Source organism: Talpa occidentalis, unplaced genomic scaffold (genome assembly GCF_014898055.3).
Source record: "Talpa occidentalis isolate TD23 unplaced genomic scaffold, MPIMG_talOcc4v2.1 talOcc4.5, whole genome shotgun sequence".
NCBI classification, from domain to species: Eukaryota; Metazoa; Chordata; class Mammalia; order Eulipotyphla; family Talpidae; genus Talpa; species Talpa occidentalis.
The window spans coordinates 90,359,949-90,382,600 of NW_023604861.1; the positions used below are offsets into that span (position 1 = coordinate 90,359,949).

Genomic DNA, 22,652 nt, shown 5'->3' on the forward strand with positions numbered 1-22,652 from the left:
TAAGAGGGGGAAAAAAGATAACTCTACCCTTTATTTTTAATACTAATCTCACTGTCAAGATGTTCTTCATAATTCACAGTAATTTAATCTCTGGCATAAATGGGATAAATTCACAAAATCAAAAACCTCCAGATTTCAACTTTATTTTCATCCAGATTCAAAGGCATTAGCAATGAATACAATTTTTCAGAGTATCTTTTGTGCTTTCAAACCAAAATGAGATAAAGGGTAAAATATTTCTCAACCTCAACTTCAATGTTTGAGATTTTTTTTTTTTTTTTTTTTTTTACTTTTCATTTTACTTGAATTTTAACTCTGTAATCCTATTGTAAAGATGTCTTGTTTCAATAATGTTCCATTTCTAATAAGGGTACTTTAAGCAGTAGACTTTTCCAGATAACCGATTCTTATCCCTATAAGCAACAGTAGTTTACAGTTTGAACCACTTTTTTTTTTTTTTTTTTTTTAGCGTAATGGAGGTGGCATTTATTTGTTTTATAGGTACATACAATAGGATTTTTTTTTTCTGAAATAAACTTTTTTGAAATAACATTATTTACATTATTGTTTTTGTGTTTTGGAAGTATAGGATTACCCCCTCTTCCCTTACCCCTTTTCAGGGGTGACCATTGAGCTCCCACCACTAAAGCACCCATAGTTTGGACCTTTTTAAAGGAAAATGTTATAAAATATAAAATAAGATTCTGAAATAAGAAATAGAAACTATATGGAAACAAGATTATGAACATGAATTTACTTATTAAACTACCATACAGTAATGCTATCTGGAGACACTGGAAAATGCAGTCCTGCTTCCTCCTCTATAAGTGACTCTGGTCTCTTGTGATTTATAAGTTGCTTATCATTTACCTCAGTCATATAATATTAGACTGTTCTAAATACTTGCCATGCTGTCTTCACCATCCCAGATCTAGAATCCCTGAAGTTAGTACTAAAGTTACTCATCTTCTAAAAGCTGGTAGAAAAACATGATTAAACTGTTAGCATTACATTTATAAAAAGACAATGGATTGTCTCTTTCCACTATAGGTATGTACATAAAACATGTAACACACATGTATATGGAAGAGACAAGAACCTTTTTTTCTTGCTTTTGAGACTTTGAGAAGCAATAAAAATAATTCTTACATATTAACATAATTTTTAAGAACCCCAAATTTGTAGGGGTTGACCAAACCCCTACAAGTTATTAAGTTGCTAATTTCAGGTCAATATGAGCTTTCAGACTTCCTGCAGTTTGCAGCTTATATTATGCTCCTTTCTATAGAGTTTGGTATGTATCCCAGGAACTGAGAAGAGTGAAGAGACAACAAACTTGTTTGAAAATATGCATGCTCACATTTGTGCAAACAAAAAATGCACCAACCAAGAAAGAATGCTACAATTCATTTTTGCAAATACTGAAGGGAGTTGGGATGAATGGGAGTCTCAGGGTGGTTCTCAGAAGAGTTTTGTTAGGAAGACCTACTTCCTAGGCATTGAGTGGAGTGTGGATGACTTTTCCATTATACTCTGAAATGGCTAAAATATTTCTTAATATGTTTAGGAGTCTTGAATTCAACATTTTAACTTTTTTTAAATTGGGATTCTTTTTATTGATTTTGCATTTTCATCCCTAATTTCCAACAATTAGGAAACATGAAAAATAATTCAAAACAGTTTTGGTATCTGGAAAACATACCACATAGATATTTTAGGATTTTAGATATATTTTGAGATTAAATGACAGAATATTTAAATGCTATTCAATGATGACTTTAAACAGATAAACGCTAAACATGACCCTGTCTTGTGGCATTCTTGCTGGTTTATAGCTGTAAAGCAACTTGTAACTTTTGCTAGTGTTTTGTCAGAATGGGACATTTCTTTCTCAAAATATGCAATTATTTTATGGTAGAGGAGTTCTTTTTCTTGGCTCATCATGCCTTCATTTTGTTTCAAATGCTTCAGCTTAAATAATAGAAATGAGCATTACCAAGGAGTGGATTGGTAGCCTTTATTTGCCTGGAAATATTTTTTATGAAGATTTGAGATATGCATGCAATATAAACTTTTTACGCACTGTTGCATTTTTAATTACTGTTCCATGGAGATAGAGCTTCCAGTTTAATTTGCTGCAAGGTATTTGTATCAGAAGCCTGCCAGCTCTCTAGGGAGATATCATTTTAAAGTTAATTCCTTTCAGTATATGGGTCTCTGGAGGAGAATAAATATTACAGTATTTAGTACTTGTAGAAAGCTAAAAACAGTCTCTATGGGGTTCTTTCTTGATAAATACAGTTGGTGGGAAAAAAAACACACTAGTAAGTGTTATGTATAAAAGAGACCCCTTTGTCATGTATTAAATAAATGGTTGTGTCAAAGTCACTTCACAATATTAATGAAAGAATTTCCTCTTGAGTTTAAAGGAAACTTAGCTTGTATATTTCCCTCATATTCTTATTCTAAGCTAAAATACTGAGCCGTATGTAGTTATTTTTTGCAATATTTAATTGAGGACCTGGTGATTATATACCCTTTACAAGTGCCAGATTGAGCCAGAACAATGGAATGTCCTGAAGAATCTCAAGCTGATCATTTGATAGCAATAGAAATACATCCCAATTACTGAATAGCCATTGGCACTGAAACATCAGAAATACTTTAGGGAGCTCTAAGCGTCTGTGGAAGTATTTGGCTAAGCTCAGTATGGATTTGATGGGCATCTACCCACTTCAATTACAAAGAGAACACAAAACCCCAGTGATAGTTGTCTCTGGTATCCCTTTTGAAGACCTCTTGTTTCTTTTGGGAGTTTATGTCCATTAGTTCAAATTAATACTACTCAACTCTATTTCTTACAGTGTCCTGATTCTTTTCAGAGTCTCTTGTTTATAGGAGGCTTATCATGTTAAAATCTCAATAAATATGAAAATTCAAAATGTGTTACAGACTTTCTTTAGTTAATGGTGCATTTCTTAGAAAACCAAATGAAGTAATTACCACCTCCCACCCCCGTAAAACTCCCCCAACCAATTGAATTGAAACTTTACCCTATGCTTTGGCATAGAGATTGCCTTACAGAGAAATTTCCATCCACAGTTTTCTAGAGCAAGTATTAGAAACTGAAAAGTATTTACTAATTGAGATAGCTTTTTTAATGTTTTACAGTGTCCTGACTCAGCATGTAAGCAGGATTTATTAGCCTACCTTCAACGAATTGCCTTGTATTGCCATCAGCTTAATATCTGCAGCAAGGTGAAGGCAGAAGTACAGAATCTGGGAGGAGAGCTCATTGTGTCAGGGGTAAGCCGGGACTTGGGTTTCACAATTAGAGCTTACACTATTGTACTTCCAAGGCAAGCATTCTTGGCAACAGTACTGCTAAAAACACCAAACTACAGTGATTCATAGGGAGTTTTTTTTTTTTTTAAATAAATGTTATCACCATTATTCCAGACCTTACAATAACTCACAAAGAGCAATTTGATTTTCCAATTACCCTGTGTTTATACTAGCCTTGTAAAATCTCCATTCTTCACAAGAAAACTAATTTCATAGTCTGGAAACTCATTGCCAAGCTCTGACTATTATAATTATTCGGGGCTTTTGTATGTTTACTCATTGTGAGTCTCCTTCCCTTTGTTAGCCCTAGTAATTTTCATTCTCTGTTCAGGAACTAGCCTCTCTATGTATGGACTGTGTTCACATGTTAGAGTGATGAAAACAATAGGAACTCATTCATCAGGTTCCAATGCATACTAGGTAATCAGTAACACATAAAGTCAGAAAAAGTTTGAATTTAATTATAGGTGGATGTGCTGTTGCCAAAAACTAACATAGTTGTCAAAACTAACAATTAATATAATCTTTGCCCAGTCACTCCAGTGTTTCCCCTCTCATGAAAATAAAAGTATCTGGTCCATTTTCATCAAAATCAATGAATATTTAGAGGAACCACAATTTCTTGGCAAGATTTCCAAATGTATGTGTTGAGGTTCTTCACCTTGGCTTCTTCTCCTCCCTCAGTCCCTTTCTTTCAACACAGGTGTCATTTTTTGTAAACTATTTGCACATTCTGAAGTGTGGCTCAGCCACCTTTAGTTCTTTTCCCAGTAACCATGATGCTGCCATTTAATAATGTGGCATTACCATGACTATAACATTATCAACATGGTGAATGCCTTGGGAAAATCAGCCTGGTCAAGAAGCTCAATTCTTCCCCCAACCCATTTTCAGAAATTCAGCAGTTTGACCAGTTGGTAAAAAATTGTGGGGAAATCATTCTTGGCCCCAAAGGTTTAAGTTTCTATATTGCTTGACTTGCAGAAAACATAGCTGGGAAAAGAGCTGATCTGGCTTGCATGGAGATGCCATCTGAGAAGCCTGTTCCATGCAGTCCCACCTAGAGCCAGATAAGTTGGCTATTTTGTGCCTTTTCCCAAAGCACAGTCACCTCTTTGCATTTCCAAAGCGATCCTGCTTCAACATTCTTCAACTCAGAGCAATCTGTCTTGCAATGTGTCCTTTCTGCCGAGTTGGTAAATGACCGAGATTCTCTCTGCCTAGAAGTGATCAAAACATTGCATCTCCCTTGCTTCTTTTCTTATCTTCAGCCTCAGTGGAATAGTTCCCCATACCATTCAGCTTTCATGTTCATCTGTATATAGCACCTGTGGAATTGAGTGCTTTTTGTTTAGCTTGCCTTGTGTGCTTTCATTTGTTACTTTCCAAATCTTATTTACGTGGATGCGCAAAGCATCTTTGTGGATCTCAGACTCCACAACATCATCTGGGCTATATTTTACTGGCAGAGTTGTTCTTCATCATCCTCTCAGAACCCATTGTTCGTCACTGCCGCCAGAGCTTCATTTCCATTGTCTTTTTCTCATTTAGATGTAGTCCAAACCATCACTGGCTTTATCACTTGCATTGTTGGCATTTGCAGAGGTGTTTGAGACTGAGAACACCATCAAGAAGCCTGTTTCCTTCTTTGAGTCTTATTGACAAAATTCATAAATCCTCGTATGGGAGAAGGCTTCTTTTAGAAGAATGTTATACAACTTTATAATAATTCTGAGTCAAATGCATTATAAAGGTTGGCTGTATATTGCTCGGTTTGGGGCCTGCTCTTGGCCTCCTTATGATTTTTTTCTAAGCTTGATTGCTGTTTGGTGCCACACCTGCATCTGTAGTCTGCTGTCTTTGCCACTTCTGCCTCCATCTTACTCTTCATCCACCTTCACTGATGATGAATGGGGAAAAAAATGTTTTTCAAAATAGCCACACATGGCTGCTTTCAGAGTTCTGAAAGAGTCAAGAATGTGAGACCCCATAAACACAAACTTTCAATGATTTTGCCAAGAAAGTGCACCCATACTTGGGGCCCCAAGAATCCTGTTGTCTGGCATGAAAACTTGCTGTATTTTTTAGAAGTAACTTAGTGTGCAATCAAATAAGAAAAAAATATATATTAGAATCTTTCTTTCTTTTTGCCTATGTATTTATGTATGTACACCAGATTCAAAACTGTGGCTTCTTCTCTGAAATATACCAAAACTCCCAGAAGGTTTGTTTGTTAGAAGTTAAAGTTTCTACTGAAACAGAAATGATTTGGATTGATTGCTTTCATTTTGCCAAGAAAATAATGGTTTGGATTTCAGAACTAGAGCCATGTTTTTATAGTCTTGTACTAACACGATGAACACATGTTAAATAAAATGTACATGTGCACAGTATATGCCATGCCAGCATGTATATGTTTCATGTGACTCTATGTGTACAAACTGGAAAAGACATCATCTGTCATATCTGCCTTTGACTTGAGAAGTGGAGCAGAAGATCTCAGTAGGTTATGAGGGTTAGTAGGTATAATAGATCCTTGTGGGCCATGATGGAATTAGACAGACACAGCAGCCAGGAAGTATGTCAGCATGTGCTGTCTAAGAAGCACCTTAAGTTTTATGCTGGCAAGCAAATTTTTATAGTCATTGGCTTAGACTTCTTGCAACAGTCAAATGTGCCATTCTATTAATTCTTGAAGTAGAAGCTACATTTGTAAGCCAATTCAACTCAACCTGGTGGCAGAGGTGAAAATGGGAAAGAGAATGAGTTTAGAAACTAATAGTGATAGAAATGTAATAGCGAAAGTAGAGGAAATGAAAGTATAGAAAATTAAACAAATGATTAGACTATTAACTAACTTTACTTAATTCAGTGTTTATTTAATCTCTCAAACCAGTTTACATGGTTTTTGGAAAAAGGAATATTGCAAGAAAAGAGGGAAAGGAGAAAGAGGGATGAAAGAAGAAAACAAATGAGAGAGATAATTAACCACAGCATATCATAAGAAAGTTTAGCACAGGACTAATATCCATCAGGCAGTATAGCTTTATATTGGAAGAATCATGGGAAGAAAGTTGAGCTAATTTTTGTTCACATAATGTAAATATATATTTAATACAAATAAGTTCCAATGCCATGATATGGAAATTATATTTGATTGTCATGTTTTTAATTAATTTTTATTTACTAGGTTTCAGAGGATTTTATTGGCACTTTTAAATTTAAAAACAGATGTGCATGTGTATCTGCAGAGATAAAACCATGCCATAACCTTTGGTTATCTTTAGCTACCCAAAGATTTATACATGGTTCATTATCCAAATAAGATTAGAAACAATAAGGTAGAATTTTAGAATGCAGAATGCTAACATCAAGCATTCTGAAAACAACTGAATTTTTTTTTTAAAAAACCTTAGGTGGTAATTTTTTAAATATAACGGGAGCCCCATTAGAACAATGAAGTCAGGACAAAAAGGCAGTAACTCTCCTCTGAACAGGAATGTAATGTTCAGGTCAGAGATGGAGGGACGCTGATGTAACTTAAGCTGAGCCCTACAAATTTTCATAGACTTTATTGCACATATATGCCATTCTTCATACTAACAAAGTATAGGAACAGAGTTTGGAGGTGAGGAATGTTAGTTCTCTAATTCCTCAGACAGATTGAATGGAACACTGACCTATTTGTGAGAGATTGAGTAACTTGCCCTAATGTGCACTTTTGTTCTTTGCCATTTAAATCTCTCCTTTCCACATTTGAATCCCTCTCATTTGGGTTATTGAGAAAAATCTGACAAGGTGAGCAAGTATAATTTACAGCACTAGTCAGATTTGAATTGGTAAAAGAAAACTGGAATATGGACCAGTTATAGCTATACTTATTGTGTGTTTTACATCATTAAAAAACAGGATACAAACTCACCAGGAATACTCATGGTAATAAATAAGACATTCATAAAAATATTAGAAACTAATAATATCCAAAGCAGTCCTACCTGACTTTGGAATAAAATCCCAGTGTCAAAGATACATTTATATAATCAAAGTTACATATATGTACACACACTCCAGACACACTTGATCTGACATTAATATCATTATCCCCCTAATAAGTAGCAATCAAAAACTAAGGTAATGCTTGAAAAATATGATCTATATGATCCAATATAATTTAGGGAAAATCAATGTAAAATGTGGGACCTATTTGTACAATTATATATATATATACACACACACACACACACATACACACACATATGTCTGTGTGTGTGTATATATATATGCAGAAATTTTGGTTTGTTGAGATTAGAATTATATTTTATTTGGAAAGTTCCATAGTCCCTCTGTAAAAAACAGTGCACCATCTTGTAATGGGATGAAACAGTTACAGAAAGAAGCATTGTTCCTAGTCGTGTATACCTGTACTTTAAGCAAAGCTTTTTGGGGAAAAGTCTTTTTTATATTCTATCGTCAATTCTTGATTATCTCCACTGATGAAAGTATAGTGTAATGGAAAAAAATCTAAATTACTTGCTATTTGAATTTGGGTTTGGAATACATTTCTGTGCATCATTTGATACAAAAAAGTATGTCTTCAATGAATTCATGGCAATTCCACAGAAATTTCAGAGTATTTGGGTTTAAAGGACTTTGCGCTAGGGAGAGTAAGCGACTTCAGACAGACAGAAATAGAAAACAAACAAACAAACAAACAAAAACCTAGGATTACAAACTAGGATGGATAGTGCAGATACTTTGAAACAGAAAGAACATTAAATAGGTATTTATCATTTGCAGAATGGCAGTTCTTTGTACATTCTTTGCTGCTAAGATGGGTTGTTGCATAGTTCAATCTCCCAAAAGCCAATAACCCTAATTTGATGATAATAGATAATAGAACATACAAAATACATACATAACTAAATAGAACTCTATATACCCCATGTGAATCCTGATTCCTACATAGTCTCCCTTAGCTAACCTTCTTGTCAGTGTATATATTGTTACTGATTTTTGTACAACCCAAATTATTCAAACCTTCAGAGAGAAATAACCCTTAATTGTTTATTTCCATGCTAATTCATTCTCCATTACAAAAGTGACTGTAAACAAACTCAGGCTATCATTTTTGGAAAAAAATGGGAAATTAATTGGAATTTTTATAAATATATCTATGGGTGTCAGGCATCATGGGAAGCTTTGTATTTATCACACCACACCTGTGGACCGTCTCCTTGAAAGCACATAGTTTTGCACAAAGGAGGCTGATAGACTGCTCTGTTGCAAGAAATAGCTCCTCAGTTATATACTCTGTGGTGGTGACCCTAAACTTTAAATTTACAATATGATCAGTTCTATTCATTGAAAATAATTAGTTATTCACTGATGAAATGAAAGCAGTTGGTTAACATATGGAATTGTTTTATGAATAGGAAAAGACTTTAGTCTAATGCTTTCATTATAAAATAAGAAAACTGACTTTATTGTGACAATGCTGAGACCTAAACCCAACCGGTAACTTTTTTCTTTAACTAGACACATAGATTGATCTGCATTGGATTGATTTGATGGCATCACCTGAATTTGTGGACTCAATTTCTATTTTTGTTTGAGAGCATTATTGCATTTAAGAGCAGAAGAGTTAATATCTCTAACTTACTAGTATTAATGCCACTACTTATCATTTAATCAATAAAAACTTTGCGTTTTAGAAGTTATCCAAGATTTTAAGGTCTCTAAAAGTAAGAGTGCAAATAGTCACATCTTAATTATTAATAATTAAGTTATTAAGTTCAGTTAATAGTCTGGGGAATATTTGATAGCCAATAACTTTTTGTGAAAACTTGGACATTTAGAAATATAGGAGGTAACTTGATGAGGGGCAATGATTGCTTATTTTTATACACATGGAACAAAGTAAACCTATTTAAAGCTACTTAAATAGGTTTAAGTTTTCCCATGACATATATTCTAATCTTGAGATATTGTCTATGTGATAATTGTCTGATGCATTTTAAGATGTTCTTTATTACTATGTTTTAAATAATTAATGTCTGTAGTAGTGTCTCAGAAGCTCTCTGCCCCCAATTTCAACTAGTTCTGGATATGAAAGAGCAAATCCAGTTGTTGCCTCTATTGAACCAAATAATTAGAGGAAGTCAAAGCATTGAATGAATACTTCAAAACAGTATCTGTAGTTTAGTCCTACTTTCTTATATTTCTTGAATTTGTCCACTGTCATCAAGAAATACTTTATTTTGAATTGGTTACCTAAACCCATTCTTACTATTTTTCTTGTTCCTACTTGGGCATATCCCGATATTGAAAGCAGATGAAGAAAACGTTAAAATGTGAACAAGTTGATAGAATAAAATGTAATTTTTTTTTTTCAAAAGGAATATAAGCTTCAAAACCATAAACTAAATATTAGCTGGGAATTTCAGGATTAATTTTGTACAATTTTGCCTATCTCTGATGCCCCAAAATGAAGGAGAATCCATAGTAAAACTGAACTATGATTTTTTTTTAATTCTGTACTGAATTTGATAAAATTTTACAGTATTTTTCTTAAAAAAATTGTTTACATACATTGTCTTTATTTCTTGTTCACATAAGGATATTTTCTGATTCATTGAATCCAATGTTACTGTTGCATTCCAACTATGGAAAAGGCAGAGTTCTAGATATTGGCTGGATGAGGGCAAAATCCTTTATCTCTATTAGCAAACAATTTCAATGGATAAAGGGTAATTTTTCCTGTCCACTGTGATTTTATTAGGTTATGCAGTTTCTTAAATTTTTTTTGTAGTTTCTCAGCTTTCTGTTTTAGCATTCTCAGCTAGAATAGTGGGGTGTCTGTTGATGGTTATCTGTGTACTCACTGTTTTTCTTGATTTACTACATTCTAGAAATAATTGTGTTCACCTTAACTATTGTCTACATTCTGTCCCTGCAGATTTTGTCAAATGCTTTCTACAGACTAATTTAAATGATTTATAAAATCTGGCTTTGATCACAGTCCTTAGAAGAGAATTATGTGCTTTATTATGGCCCATGTGTCTTACAAATAGGAAAGGCTTCTGGATGGGCTCTGTGAACTGTTCTTAGTTCAGATTTCCTTTTATTACTTCAGAACATATTGCCTCACTCTATCTTGACAAGTCATTTTCTTCTGGTCAATACATTTATTTTAAATATTCCATCCTAATCCTGATTTCTTAAAGGCAGGCTTTCTTAATTTAGACTTTAATCTTTTCTTTAATCATTAATACTACATCTTACTGCTTTTCTCTGAATACCTTCATCAGTGCAGAGGCCTTATAGATAATAACTGGAACTTGGTCTAGATTGTCTGTCAGATCTGCACAACCTGTCTCTTTCACTTGTTTTCTTTTTGCAAATTTGTTTTACAACCGAGACAGAACATCCTGGAGAAATTCCAGTTAGCCTCATCTTCTAGGAATCATGTACTCTTTTAAGCCTATGGTTCCTATTTATGTGTGACACATCCTAAACCCATCTAAAAGCATGATCTCTTTTATCTTGGAACTCAAAATTCAAATATGTTGCTGTCAATAATAGTGAAATTATCTTCTGCTGAGATATTTATCTTCAATATCATTTTGGTCAAATTACTTGCCAACTACTGATAATATCTTCCATGATGAGTTAGTTATTCTGTATATACATCCATGTATTATTCTTTTGGACTATACAAACTATTCCACCTAACTTTTCTTGACCCTTGTACTAAGAAGTTAGAAAATAATACTTTAATAAACAAAAAAACTGAAACCAGCCCCGTATCTTTCTGATCAGAATAAAATTATAATCATTACTTCAATAATGGGATCTCTTGACCAATATCTTGTAATCACTCCCAATATCTTGCAATCACTCCATAACTTCTCTTGAAGGACTAATGCATCCATTTATGAGACATTGTGGGAAGCACACATCAAATCCATAATTGCAGTAAGACTTATTTTTCATTAATGATGTCAAGAGACTTGATCCTAAGAAGAGTTGGAAATTATCTGACTCTGGCATTTCATCCTGTGTCAAAGAAAGTTATATTTTAACTAATATCATAAGTGAAGACAGCATTAAAAACAATCATATTAAATTCACCTAAAAAGTCAGCACAGTTCAGCACTCTGCATCCTTTTGATGCAGCCTAGTTTTGCATTGGGTTCCTGAAGTTGTGCTCCATTTCCAAAGACACATTAATAGAAAAATTATAAGAAATACCAACTGATTATAATGTAAGTCCAATTTTTTTTTCTTTCAGTATTTAATGAGTCTAACTCCATTTTCATTTTAGTATCTTAATGTTGGCAGACGTTTCTGTTGTTGGGTAGTAAAAATCTTAAGGTGTTTATTGGAAGAATGGACAATTGCATATTAATCTTAATGACTTACATTTTGTATGAGTTGAGATGACAGTTTCTAATACATAGTAATCATTTCTGAAATCTAGAAGTTATGGTTATTGAATGGCACATTCCCCATGATGGAAAAATCAGGAGATGCCTATTTTCCAAAACCAAATGGGATTGTTATAGAACATAAAGAAACAAGGATAAGCCAACTAGTCAATGACCCAATATGTACAAATTCAAAGCAAATAAGACTTCATGAAGGCACTGTGAAATTTCACACCCACACAAAAATCTGTTGAATGTAGAATTGAACTTATAACTAGAATTACTGAAAACTGGATAAAATGGCAAGGAAAACATGAAGATTATTGCTTTCTCTGATAAGAATGCCAACTGTTTAAAACTAATCATTTTCTCATGCTATATATTTTTCTGTTCTATTTTCTTTAATTCCCTTAAAGACTTCTTAAAAATGTCTTTAACAGTTATTTTGAAGTAAAAGATGGAAGTAACTTTGCCAAATTTAGTACCATCTGTCTTTCAAGTGCTCCCTAATTGGTTGATTTAGCTTAATTTTAAATTGTGATTATTTAAAATAATCACTAAAATAATCATATAGTGAACTGAACAGGAGTCGGACTAGAACTATATTGACTTAAAGTATATAAAAAAATCCCAAATAGGGAATTTTATTTATGTAAATACAGAAACAGACATTGGGTTTCACCCTTAAGCTATTATTGCAAGCTTTACTTTTATTAAAATATTTGCCGTAGAAAAAGAAACACTTTCACTTTTCATACGTTCCACTGGGCAAGTAAAGGTCTGCATTCATGTGGATGGTTTCACAACCTGCCTGCTCTTCAATATCACCCTATCTTTTGCTTAGTTATAATACCCGAGTAACAACTTTGAGTAGTACATTTTTTCTTGTAAACTTCCTTTTGAAAAAAGAATCTAAGGCTGTCCATATTATTTTCCTCTCTTGCCTGATTTCCCACAAGAATTGGACTTAGTGATTAAACAAAACTATAGCTGTCTGACTACAGCAGAACTGCATGTAACAAAAATGTTCAGTCAATTATCATCACTGGGTCACTTAAGCGTGACCTCCGAGAGTGGCAGGACAAGCGACCTGATGATTGTAAGCTATCTTGCCATTTGACTTTTACTTCAGTGCGATGGTTTCTACCTACCATGTATATATTTGGTACACACAAACTTGGTCAAGACTGTCAGCAATAATTTTATGTCAAAGATAAAACTGTAAGAGTTAGGAATTCTGAGGTAAAATAGGCATTGGTTATTGGCTTATCTTTTTAATTGTGCCTGTCACACAACCCCACCCTTGGGTGCAAAAAAGGAAGAATGAAAAGAGTTGCAGTTCTAGCAACAATGAATGCATTAGTGTTCTTCAGCGAGCTCACTGAAAGAGGTAAGTATCCCTTTAGTATCATGTACTGGCTGGATGTGCAGAGGCAGAAGAGTTAACAAAGGTCACACAGCAGGGCAATGGAACTTTTGAGAAAGACATCTGAGATCCCCACATACTGTACTGTTCCAGGCTTTAAGAGCTGCGGCCCTTGCTTTCTCTCTTGGTGAACTTTCTGCTTTAAGTAGGGGAGATTCATCCCCTTTGAACCCCACTACAATTGTCCTTATAATGCCTGACAAGGCAGGGTGCTTCTTCATCCTCCTTCTTGGGGATGTTCCATTTATCTGTTCAGGAGAGCCAATGAGGAATCCAAATGGCTGGGCTGCTTAATTTCACTGAGGCCTACCCATTCATATCTCCTTCAGCACCTAATTCCTTCATATGCCTCTTTCTCCCAATTACCCATTCCCTCTTCCAAATCCCTAATCCCTTCCCAATAGGCTACGTTTTTTTTTTTTTTCTCTTGCTCTCTCTCTCACTCTCTCTTTTCTGTATCTCTCGGAAATCAGACAGGAGTTCAGAGCACTTTCACTACCTTTTATGAGGTAGATTGTGATGTCATAGATGGGGGCAGGGCTAGTCAACTTTCTACCCACCTCCCAACCTGTGCTGAGGGAGCTCCGATCGGGAGTGGAAGCAGTGATTCCTCCATGGTGAGTAACTTTGATTTCTAATCTAATCTCTTGTTGTGAACATTAATTCTGAAAGCAGGGGTGGTGGTGGTGTTTCAAGGAAGTAAAGATGTGCCCATTTGAGTCATCTTTATTATTAATCAACTTTGGGTAAAAGACCTACTTATTTATTCTTCATGTGGGAATTTCACAGCTCAGATATACTCTTCAAGCATGATCTAAACTTGAGAAGTGAACATGATATTTTCATTCCTTTATTCCTCAGTCTTTCTTCCCATTGGGACTGAAAGTCATTGCAAATGTGGAATGAATCCATTCTGTAGTCCTTTGGTAACTTCTCTACAAAAGGCTAGTTAGGAAAATATATTCTTTTTCATTTGAAAGATCTCATGATCCGAGAATATCCTTATTGATGTTTGTCTAGAGAATGAGTAAGCACTTTTAAAATTTCAGGGTAAAATTGTGAAAAAACTGATGAAAAGGATTATGGACAAAACATGGTTTTGAGGTAAACAAACAACTGATAATCTTCTAATGAAAAGACTTAACAATATTCATTTAAGTACAAAGATTCACTGGTGTTGCAAGATCAAAGATGCAGCCATCTCAAGAAGTCTCAACCAAATTTGCTACCTTTGTGTTGTTGCATGCTATAACACTGATTCCATTTTGTAGGATTTTTTTTTTTTTTGGTAGCTCAGAGCAGTGAAAAGCTGCTTTTCTTTGTTTCATTTGGGTTTCTATTATTACTGATTAATTCTTTTATATGCCTTGGTATTTAGAAAGAAAAGATCAACTGGAATGAGCATTTTTCTCCACTTTCCTTGTTCTCTCCTGGGTACCTATTAAAACTGTCAAGATGTGAGCTTTTATGTAAAAGGGCAAAGGAAGTTCATGGAGGTAGTTAAATCTTTAACAGATGTCGAAGCATCAGGGTGGGTGTTTTTAAAAGGGATTGACACTAGAATGTGAGACTTTGTTTTCATGGGGTGGGATGCAAGTGTCTTGATTTGGATCATGGGTATTATAAATGTGTTAAGAGGGTATCATTCATATTTTCAAAGTATACATCCCTAGTTAACTATGTGTGTGGATAATTTGTGTTGGCGAATTGGGAACATCTTAAAAGGAGGAGACTTTTCTCTTTAATAGGTTTTGCGTTCTATGTTGATCCACTCCTCCCTTCCCCCAAAGTTATGTACCCTAACAGCTCAAAGCTGTTTCTTTTTGTTTTCTGGGGCAGGGTAAAGTGAAACTTCTAAATTCATTTTCTTCACCTAAGCTTCCTAACCTGATAAAATGACTGGAACGATAGCATTTTCAGACCCAATAGGGGAAAAAAAGAGCTGTAACGGGTCAATAGGAAGATTTAAGTGCTAATCACCTGCAGTGAACTTAGTATCACAATGTGAGTAACAGCATCAGAGTCTTGGATGGTGGGTGATCCCTTTCAAGTCTCTGGCCTACCATCCACTGAAGTTCTGCCCCCGGAAGCATTTAGTGTCAGAAAAATCTGATGTCTAATCATAGCTCAAGTTTTTAATTTCTTTTATCAACCCCCTCATACAGCTGCCAGGTAAGAAATGCTCATATTTTACAAACCTTTGGAACACAGTCATCTTTAAACTTCGTGAGTTAAGAACAGTTGTGTTGTGCGCTTGTGCAAACTCAGAGAGTCTCATGGAATGCATTGTGCATGCACTTGTTTTTTCTCATGTGCATGTCTCATTAACGGTGGTGTACAGTGCTTCTTATCCATTTCGTATGTATTAAAATTATAATTTGAAAATACATACATATATTGTGCTCAAAAGGAAACAGTGAAGTGTAAAGAGTTGCCTTAATCTAGCTTCTGAACTTCGGTGCACTAGTTGTATAACTTATCACTGACTAATGGTAACTTGGTGAATTATTTACCTCTTAGGACTCAGTTTCCTCATCCTAATATGATAGATCATGGAAAAAGCACCCCTGTTCTAAAATTTTATTGCTTTATAATATATTTTTGATGAAATGGTTTGTGGGAAAAAAATGATTTTGTAGGAGATGTTCAGTTAATCAAACATGAAAAAAAATTTCCATTCCAAAGTAGGTTTTAAGATGTATATGATGTAGAGCTATTTGGTTAATGGTAGATAAAGGGCTGGTCATATTTATTTTTTAATGGATATTTTGTTAACCTGCTAAGTCTTCTGGATGTATGATACCTGAAAAACAGAGGCCATAATACTTAGCTATGTGTTGGTTTAAAAGATTGACTTGTTGGGGAGCACCGCCGTCGGGACCGGGGGCCTGTGCCAGGGCGCCCCTGTCGCCCCTCGGGTTCGCCTATGCAGTGGTCCCCAGGGGCCTTCATGCGGGCGGTCCGGTCCAGCCCACGCCCTGGAGGCCCCACCCGCCGTCCACGCAAGGCCGCTGGGGCGGGTGCCCAGACCAAACCAACCAAAAAAAGTGTTTCTGGGGAAAAAAAAGAGAAATATCACATTGTATCTTTAAATCGTGTCCACACTCGTCTCCAGGCCCTGCCACAGAAAGAAGGCGTTCCTGGCTGTGTGGGCGTTCCTGGCTGTGCACGCTAGTAGGCACCCCCGAGACGGGAGCCGCGGTGCATATTAGCACCTGCTGGCATCGGTTACGAGCCACGCTGACTGGACACTTGAGGCCCATTGAGTGCAGGCTCCCAATGAGCAGATAACAGACTGCATTGTTTACCCGCCACTGCCCTCTCAGGACATGAGCTACACCTGCGGATGCTGAGTTTATGAGGCGTTTACATTACCTCACCATTGCCAAAGCCGACGCGCTCCCTCCAGAGAGTACTAGTAGCCTTAAAGCCAGGTAGTGCGAAGGGCCTCCCCAGTGGCCTAGCGGGTTAAGACTCGGCGCTACAGCGTCTACCACTGCTGCTACGGCCTGAGTTCGATACCCGGCCTAGGGGGCCAGCCCACGCATAGGTGCAGTTGGGCCTCTCCTCTTGCCCACTGCTCCCCCTTAGTGCTGCAAAAGTAATGTTTACTCTTCCTGTGTCTCGTCCCCTGCCCCCCACCTCTCGTCTGTCTCCCCTCCCTTACCCCCCCCCATTCCCTCCTCCCTAAAACAGGAATCCAACAATATAAAATATGTAGACCAGGTCTAAGAATATGTGTTGGTAACATCAGTTTAGTTGAGAGAACTAGAAAACTAAGGGGAGCTCGTCAACGTGGAAACAAGGCAAGAACTCACAGCTAAGGTGGAGACGGAGCCAGTGTTTCATTTAAACCAATGTTTTCTGCTGATTAAAAATACACATAAACCTATGCTTACAATGCACTAGAATCTTTTAATTTTTATTTCTTGATACACTTTATTTTCATGTAAGTGCCCCCTTTAGCAGGAATCTCATGTACTAGCTTTTTTTTTGTGCTAACATTTAAATCCAGATGTATTCCATATATTGGTGCTGATAAAATGGAATATAGCAGCTTCCATATGGTGGAAACTACCAAGTACTGTCCCTTCTTATCCTCTGTGACAGGGGATGGCATTAGATAGTTCTAGGCAGTACTTCGGAGCTATCCCCCAGTCTGTTTCCACTAGTGTGCAGTCTCTTTATCTGCCTGGCAGTGAAAGTCGAGCCCTCTTGAAAAGGAAACAAAAACCCACCGCTCTGAATTCCATATATTGCATTTCTGTACTTTTTGATTCACGTAAATGTTGGGATGTGTGTAAAAAAAAAAAAAAAAAGATAATTGACTTGTTTACCTCAATTTTTGTGTGTTATAATTTAGGATTAAAAAGCAATATGAGTTAGGTAATGGAGCTAGGTCTTGTTGGGTTCTAAAATTCAAAATTAATGAAGTATTAAGTAATTCCCCTGTGTTTGGAAGCTTTGATGTAGGGAATTGGTGGGTACTGAGTGATGTGCTAAAGGGAGAAAAGACCTGTAAAATCAGACTTCTGCCCTTGAGGAATATGTAATTGCTCTGAGAGCTTAGACAATGCCAAGTCTCAAATTAGAGGCAATAGTAGTAAGTATCAAACAGCTAGGAGATACCACTGTGGTCCAGGGCATGGATTGCATTGGGGAGAAGCTGAGCATTCAACTCATTTTGCCAGAGTGGTTTTGATTTGTGTTGTAATTAGCAGGGTAGGGAAACACTTCAGGTGAGCAAGACCATAGAATTGTACATGTTGCAGAGAATATCTTCTCTTTGTGTATCAAAACCAAAAAGTGGGGCCTCCCCTGGTGGCGCAACGGTTGAGCGCTGGGCTGCGAGGCTGCCCGCAGCCTCTGCAGCACCGGTTCGTTCCCCAGCCGCCAGCGAGGGTCCCACAAAAAAAAAAAAAGTCATTGCTTATACAATCCCATTCTTTTCCTGAGCCCCATCAGCCTTACTCATATTTCCTACATTGTAATGTAGGCTTATCTTTTTAGAATAGCTGAGGTGGCTACGAGTGAGTGAAGTATAAGGATACATGAAGCCATTTTTCTCAGTCTTGTGAAAGTTCACATGATCACTCCTCAGGAGAGAAATAAGTACAAGCAAGGAATGAGGGTCATGAGAGTCTCGCTGAGATATTCTAGTGTTGAGGTGGAAAGGGAGCCTCTCTTAGGAGGTCTCATTGACAGTCTTGAAATGTTGGATGGCATGGGAATGCCCATAAGCTATGTGAATTCAGGTAAGTAGGATGATTTTCTGAAGCAAACAGAAGTGTCTTTGTTTTGCTGAGCAAGAATTAGCTTCTTTGCTCTCAAACAGCCAATGTTAAGATTTAAATACTATGTAACACTGAACCTGACTATGCCAGTCTCCTTCCCAGATATGCTTTGGACGATGTTGATTTGGACATGATTTACTGCCATTGACAAAGAAAAAAATGCTTCTGTTTGAAAGCCTCCCTGTTGCTATAGATTCATAGATGATTTACTGTATATATTTCACATCACTTAGAGGGCTGTCTTTTGTATTTCTTGTCATCCAAGCCCCTCCCACATTAGTATTTTGGCCTTTTCTATCACCTATTCCAGATAACTAGATTTAGTTCAGTCAGTAAAATGCCTCTTAATTTCCTATCATGACAAAAATTTATATTGAGTATATTATCTCAGGAAAATCACTTTAAAAAGCTAAGCTTGTCTATGTAAGAATGATGAAGTCATATGATCAAAAGTCAGTTTTATAAAATAAGGGATGGTCTCCTAGAACCAATTTTCCCCTCCCCCAAAGTTACAGAAGTGCTATATAAAATTTTGTGCAAAAGTTATAGATTATAACTTCCATTAATATTCAAATTATGGTTGTCTCAGATAAGTAAAACAATGACTAAGATGGCAGCAATTGTCCCCTTATGTGTCGCTAGAGTGTATTTTACAGAGACTTAGTCACATGTACAATTCAAACATTTTTGCATTTATAACCATTACATTCACTGCATCCTGTGAAATTACATGGAGGAAAAAAAAAACACAAAAAGCAATTACTGTTATAGCCTATAATTATCAATACTAACAGAAATTTATATAACATGACATACATGGGCACTCCTGTGGAGAAAGACAAAGTTTAATGAAAGGGGTAATTTTTTTTCTTTTAGCTTTCCTTCATAGATAAGTGGCTAGCAGATAAAGGGGGAGAGAAAAGATTAGCCTAGGAGATGAACAGAAATACCCATAGAAGGGAGAAAATTAAAAGGTGAATTTAGAAAGGTAGGTTGGGGCTGGATGGCCAAGAAATTTTTCTGACCCATGTGGTTTTAATGAGTTTCTCAAAATGATCAGAGAATCATCTGCCAGCCAAACACGGCAAGGTGTTGGGGGTACTGTTAGATTGCAGATCTTGGCTATGTTGCACTCTTGAGTATGTTCTTGGAGTCTAATTACCTACCCACCCCATCCCCCCACACTGCAAAGTTTCAGGATCCTGTAAGGCAACAAAACAGACTAATGAGTCTTTCTGTGTTTAAGGGAAAAGTTCCAGTAAAAAATTAAAATATTAAGGAAAAAATTGGAGAAGATAAGATTTAAAGATAATGTAAGAAATATCTTGAACAGAGTGGTTTAAATTGGTTAAGCATAAAAAAGAACTTTGTAAGAACGGTGGTTATTAAAGTATAAAGAATTACTAAGTAATGGTATTAAATGTCCTTGAAGGAAAGGCATGAGGCTCTAAACAAGGAGCCATCGTTTGTCTAACCGTCATGTTCCAATACGGGAAGTTAATGAGATTTAGAGCTAAGTTGTTCTCCCGTACCCAAGTTGTGCCAAGAGAAGGGATGGAGGCAACAGTCCAGAGCATTGTATGTGTCTGGCTGGTATTCTTGGGTAAAGTTGTTTGGCTACTTTTTCATTAAGCACACTTCATTAAAAGATAAATGTATTACCACTCCCCAATCAAGCTCTCATGCCAATACAGGGCCTGATCTATATGATCTATGCTGGAAATTATGAATTTCATTTAGAAATACTATTTTTTTCATTACCCTTTCTTCATGGACAGCAGGTATTATCCTGTACCCATCAGTTTGTGTAGACAGTTATAGAAGAAGAGGGAGGCATTTTATAATTAAAACATGAGAATAAATGGAGGTCTGGAAGAAGAAGGGCCTCACATTATAGCAACAAGGGTCCCTTTTGGGTTTATAATCCAAATTGCCAGCATCTTTGGTATTTTTGAGTTTTTTTTTTTTCCTTTCAAAATCAGAAATGATAGGGAACCTTGTTTTACCTCCATCTTCATCTGTTTTGCAGATAATTGCAGTATCTTCTTTGCAGACATAGTGATAATCTCACACCACTGAGGCAGTTGACTGGAATGACATCAGTGCCTGCCATTCATTGAGGAAAGTTAATCTGAAGATCTTTATTTAAAAAATTATTACACACATTTCCTACCCATGCCACATAGCTAGTTTTTACTATGACACTGAGCTAAGCAAACCTCACCTTGATTCTAAGATGATGTGTCAGGCAAAACTACCTCAAGGCTAGCATTTTATCTGAATAAAAGCTTATAGTAAGAAACCGAGGTTTTGATATCAGATCTGAAAATGAAAATGGTGAATACCATGTTTTCTAAAAAGGGAGATGTTTAAAATTATCAGCAAGGTATTAATGTTAGCTTTGAATTTGGAAAGCGACTCTGCCTTTACAATCTTGCTTGTATTGGCCAATGTTCTTTATTTCTCTGAGATTTAGCTTTGTTTTTTAAGTCGGAGTAGTAACACCACTTAAAGGTATGGTGGGACAATCACATGCAGTAAGTAACAGTTACTACAAATATTGGCTATGAGATATTGAGAACTTAATATGTAATCTTTCCTAGTCATCTAGTGGAGATGACACTGTCATCTCCACTGAAAATATTAGGTTACTTAAGGAAGTTACTTAAAATCTCAACCTCATTTTTCTCAGTTAGTTGCTGATATATTGTAGTATTTATGGGAATCCTCCTTTGATATATCCCATTGTTTTGTGTCCTCTATCTTTTCTGGAGTGAAAAATCAGTGTAATAACTCTTAATTATCTATCTCCCATTACTCTGTAGGCTCCATTAGGATGGAGAATGTGTTTGAATGATTATTTTTTCATGCTCATTTACACACTTACTACATGAAAAGTGCTGGCAAAGAAACTCATGTATTAAGTTTTTACACAGGAAAATTCCAATAAATGATTCTGAGGTCACATATTTATGTTATCATTCATTTATTCCTACTTAAAAAAAAAAAGTGTTTTTCAAAGTGCATTGTTTACCTTAGGTTTGTGCCAGAAATCAAGTGAACACTTGCTTATCTAGTTAACTGGTAGACAAAGGGACTGATCTATCACCCCAAACCTTTCTTTTCTAGAGAAGTTCCAAAGGGGGAAATTTGTGGGGTTGGCCTCTTCAGAATAGAGTCACATAGTTTTCTCTTAATATTTTTAGAGTAGGCATCTTCCAGAATAGGTCACCATTGTTTAGGAAACTAAGGGTTAATCAAGGCCCAGTGAGCCTCTAGTATGTAGTTTGGGGAATATTAGCCAGGTGTAGATTTATCAGTGAACATGTCCTGTCTGAGAAGCTCAGGAGGTCACCTGCTTATCTGTCACGTGAAATCCTTTTCCCTCTCTTTGACACCCCAAGTTCCTAACACAGGATAAACATTCCTTATCTGGTCTGTGTTCTTTAGAATTTAGAACTATGAAAATTCTCCATATGTATGTTACTAAATTTTGACCCTTTCTCCTGAAAAAATGATTTCCTTAGTAATTTACTTTGTTAAATTTTCTGGTACATTAAGTAGACTTTATGGTATGGAAACAATTTCTTCTGAAAGAGCTGAATTCATCAAACTAATAATTTGTTTTAAACAGGAATTTAAGAAGGGGCCACAATGACATGGCTGTCATAGAAAATAGGTTTCATTTGCCTTCTTACATGAAGGTTATGATATATTAAAATGTTAATTATATTCAGATGTGAGATACTGCTTAAGTATATTAAATTAATGCCCAATAATAGTATTAATAGTTTGTATAAAACCATTCATATTTTACTTTATTTCAACCACACAGGATAAAACATCCAAATAGTTAACTTTAGATTTCCTACACGTACCCTGAATTATCAAGGCCTCAGACTCCTCCTAACTCTGTTATACTTTAACATGTGCCTTCTAGTCTCAAGTTCATTATTCAACTCAAAAGCCTGGTAACGTTCCATCTTTTCATTTTGCAAATGAAAAGAGGTACAAAGACACAGTGTATGCTCATAGGTGTGTTGCACCCTTTAAGATGATAGGGTTTTATCATATGAGGGATCTGAAAACACTAGGGAGTAGGAGATACGAGGTGATAGCTTTGCCTGTGTGTGTCCTAACTTAACTAAAACACAAACAAAT

At 35.9% G+C, this 22,652-nt stretch overlaps 1 protein-coding gene across 8 annotated transcripts in view; it reads left to right on the plus strand.

The window, feature by feature from the left end:
• Positions 1-22,652, plus strand: part of CTNNA2 (catenin alpha 2) — a 1,153,910-nt gene that overhangs the window by 1,112,012 nt on the left and 19,246 nt on the right. For 5 of the 8 annotated variants that reach the window (XM_054701778.1, XM_054701779.1, XM_054701783.1 and 2 more), the window contains 2 exons: positions 3,172-3,306; positions 13,671-13,814. In XM_054701778.1, the coding sequence (XP_054557753.1) occupies positions 3,172-3,306; positions 13,671-13,814 (279 nt within the window). Of the gene's footprint in view, positions 1-3,171; positions 3,307-4,329; positions 5,042-13,670; positions 13,815-22,652 lie in introns of those variants that run through there. The other 3 variants (XM_054701781.1, XM_054701780.1, XM_054701782.1) reach the window with 2 other exon arrangements.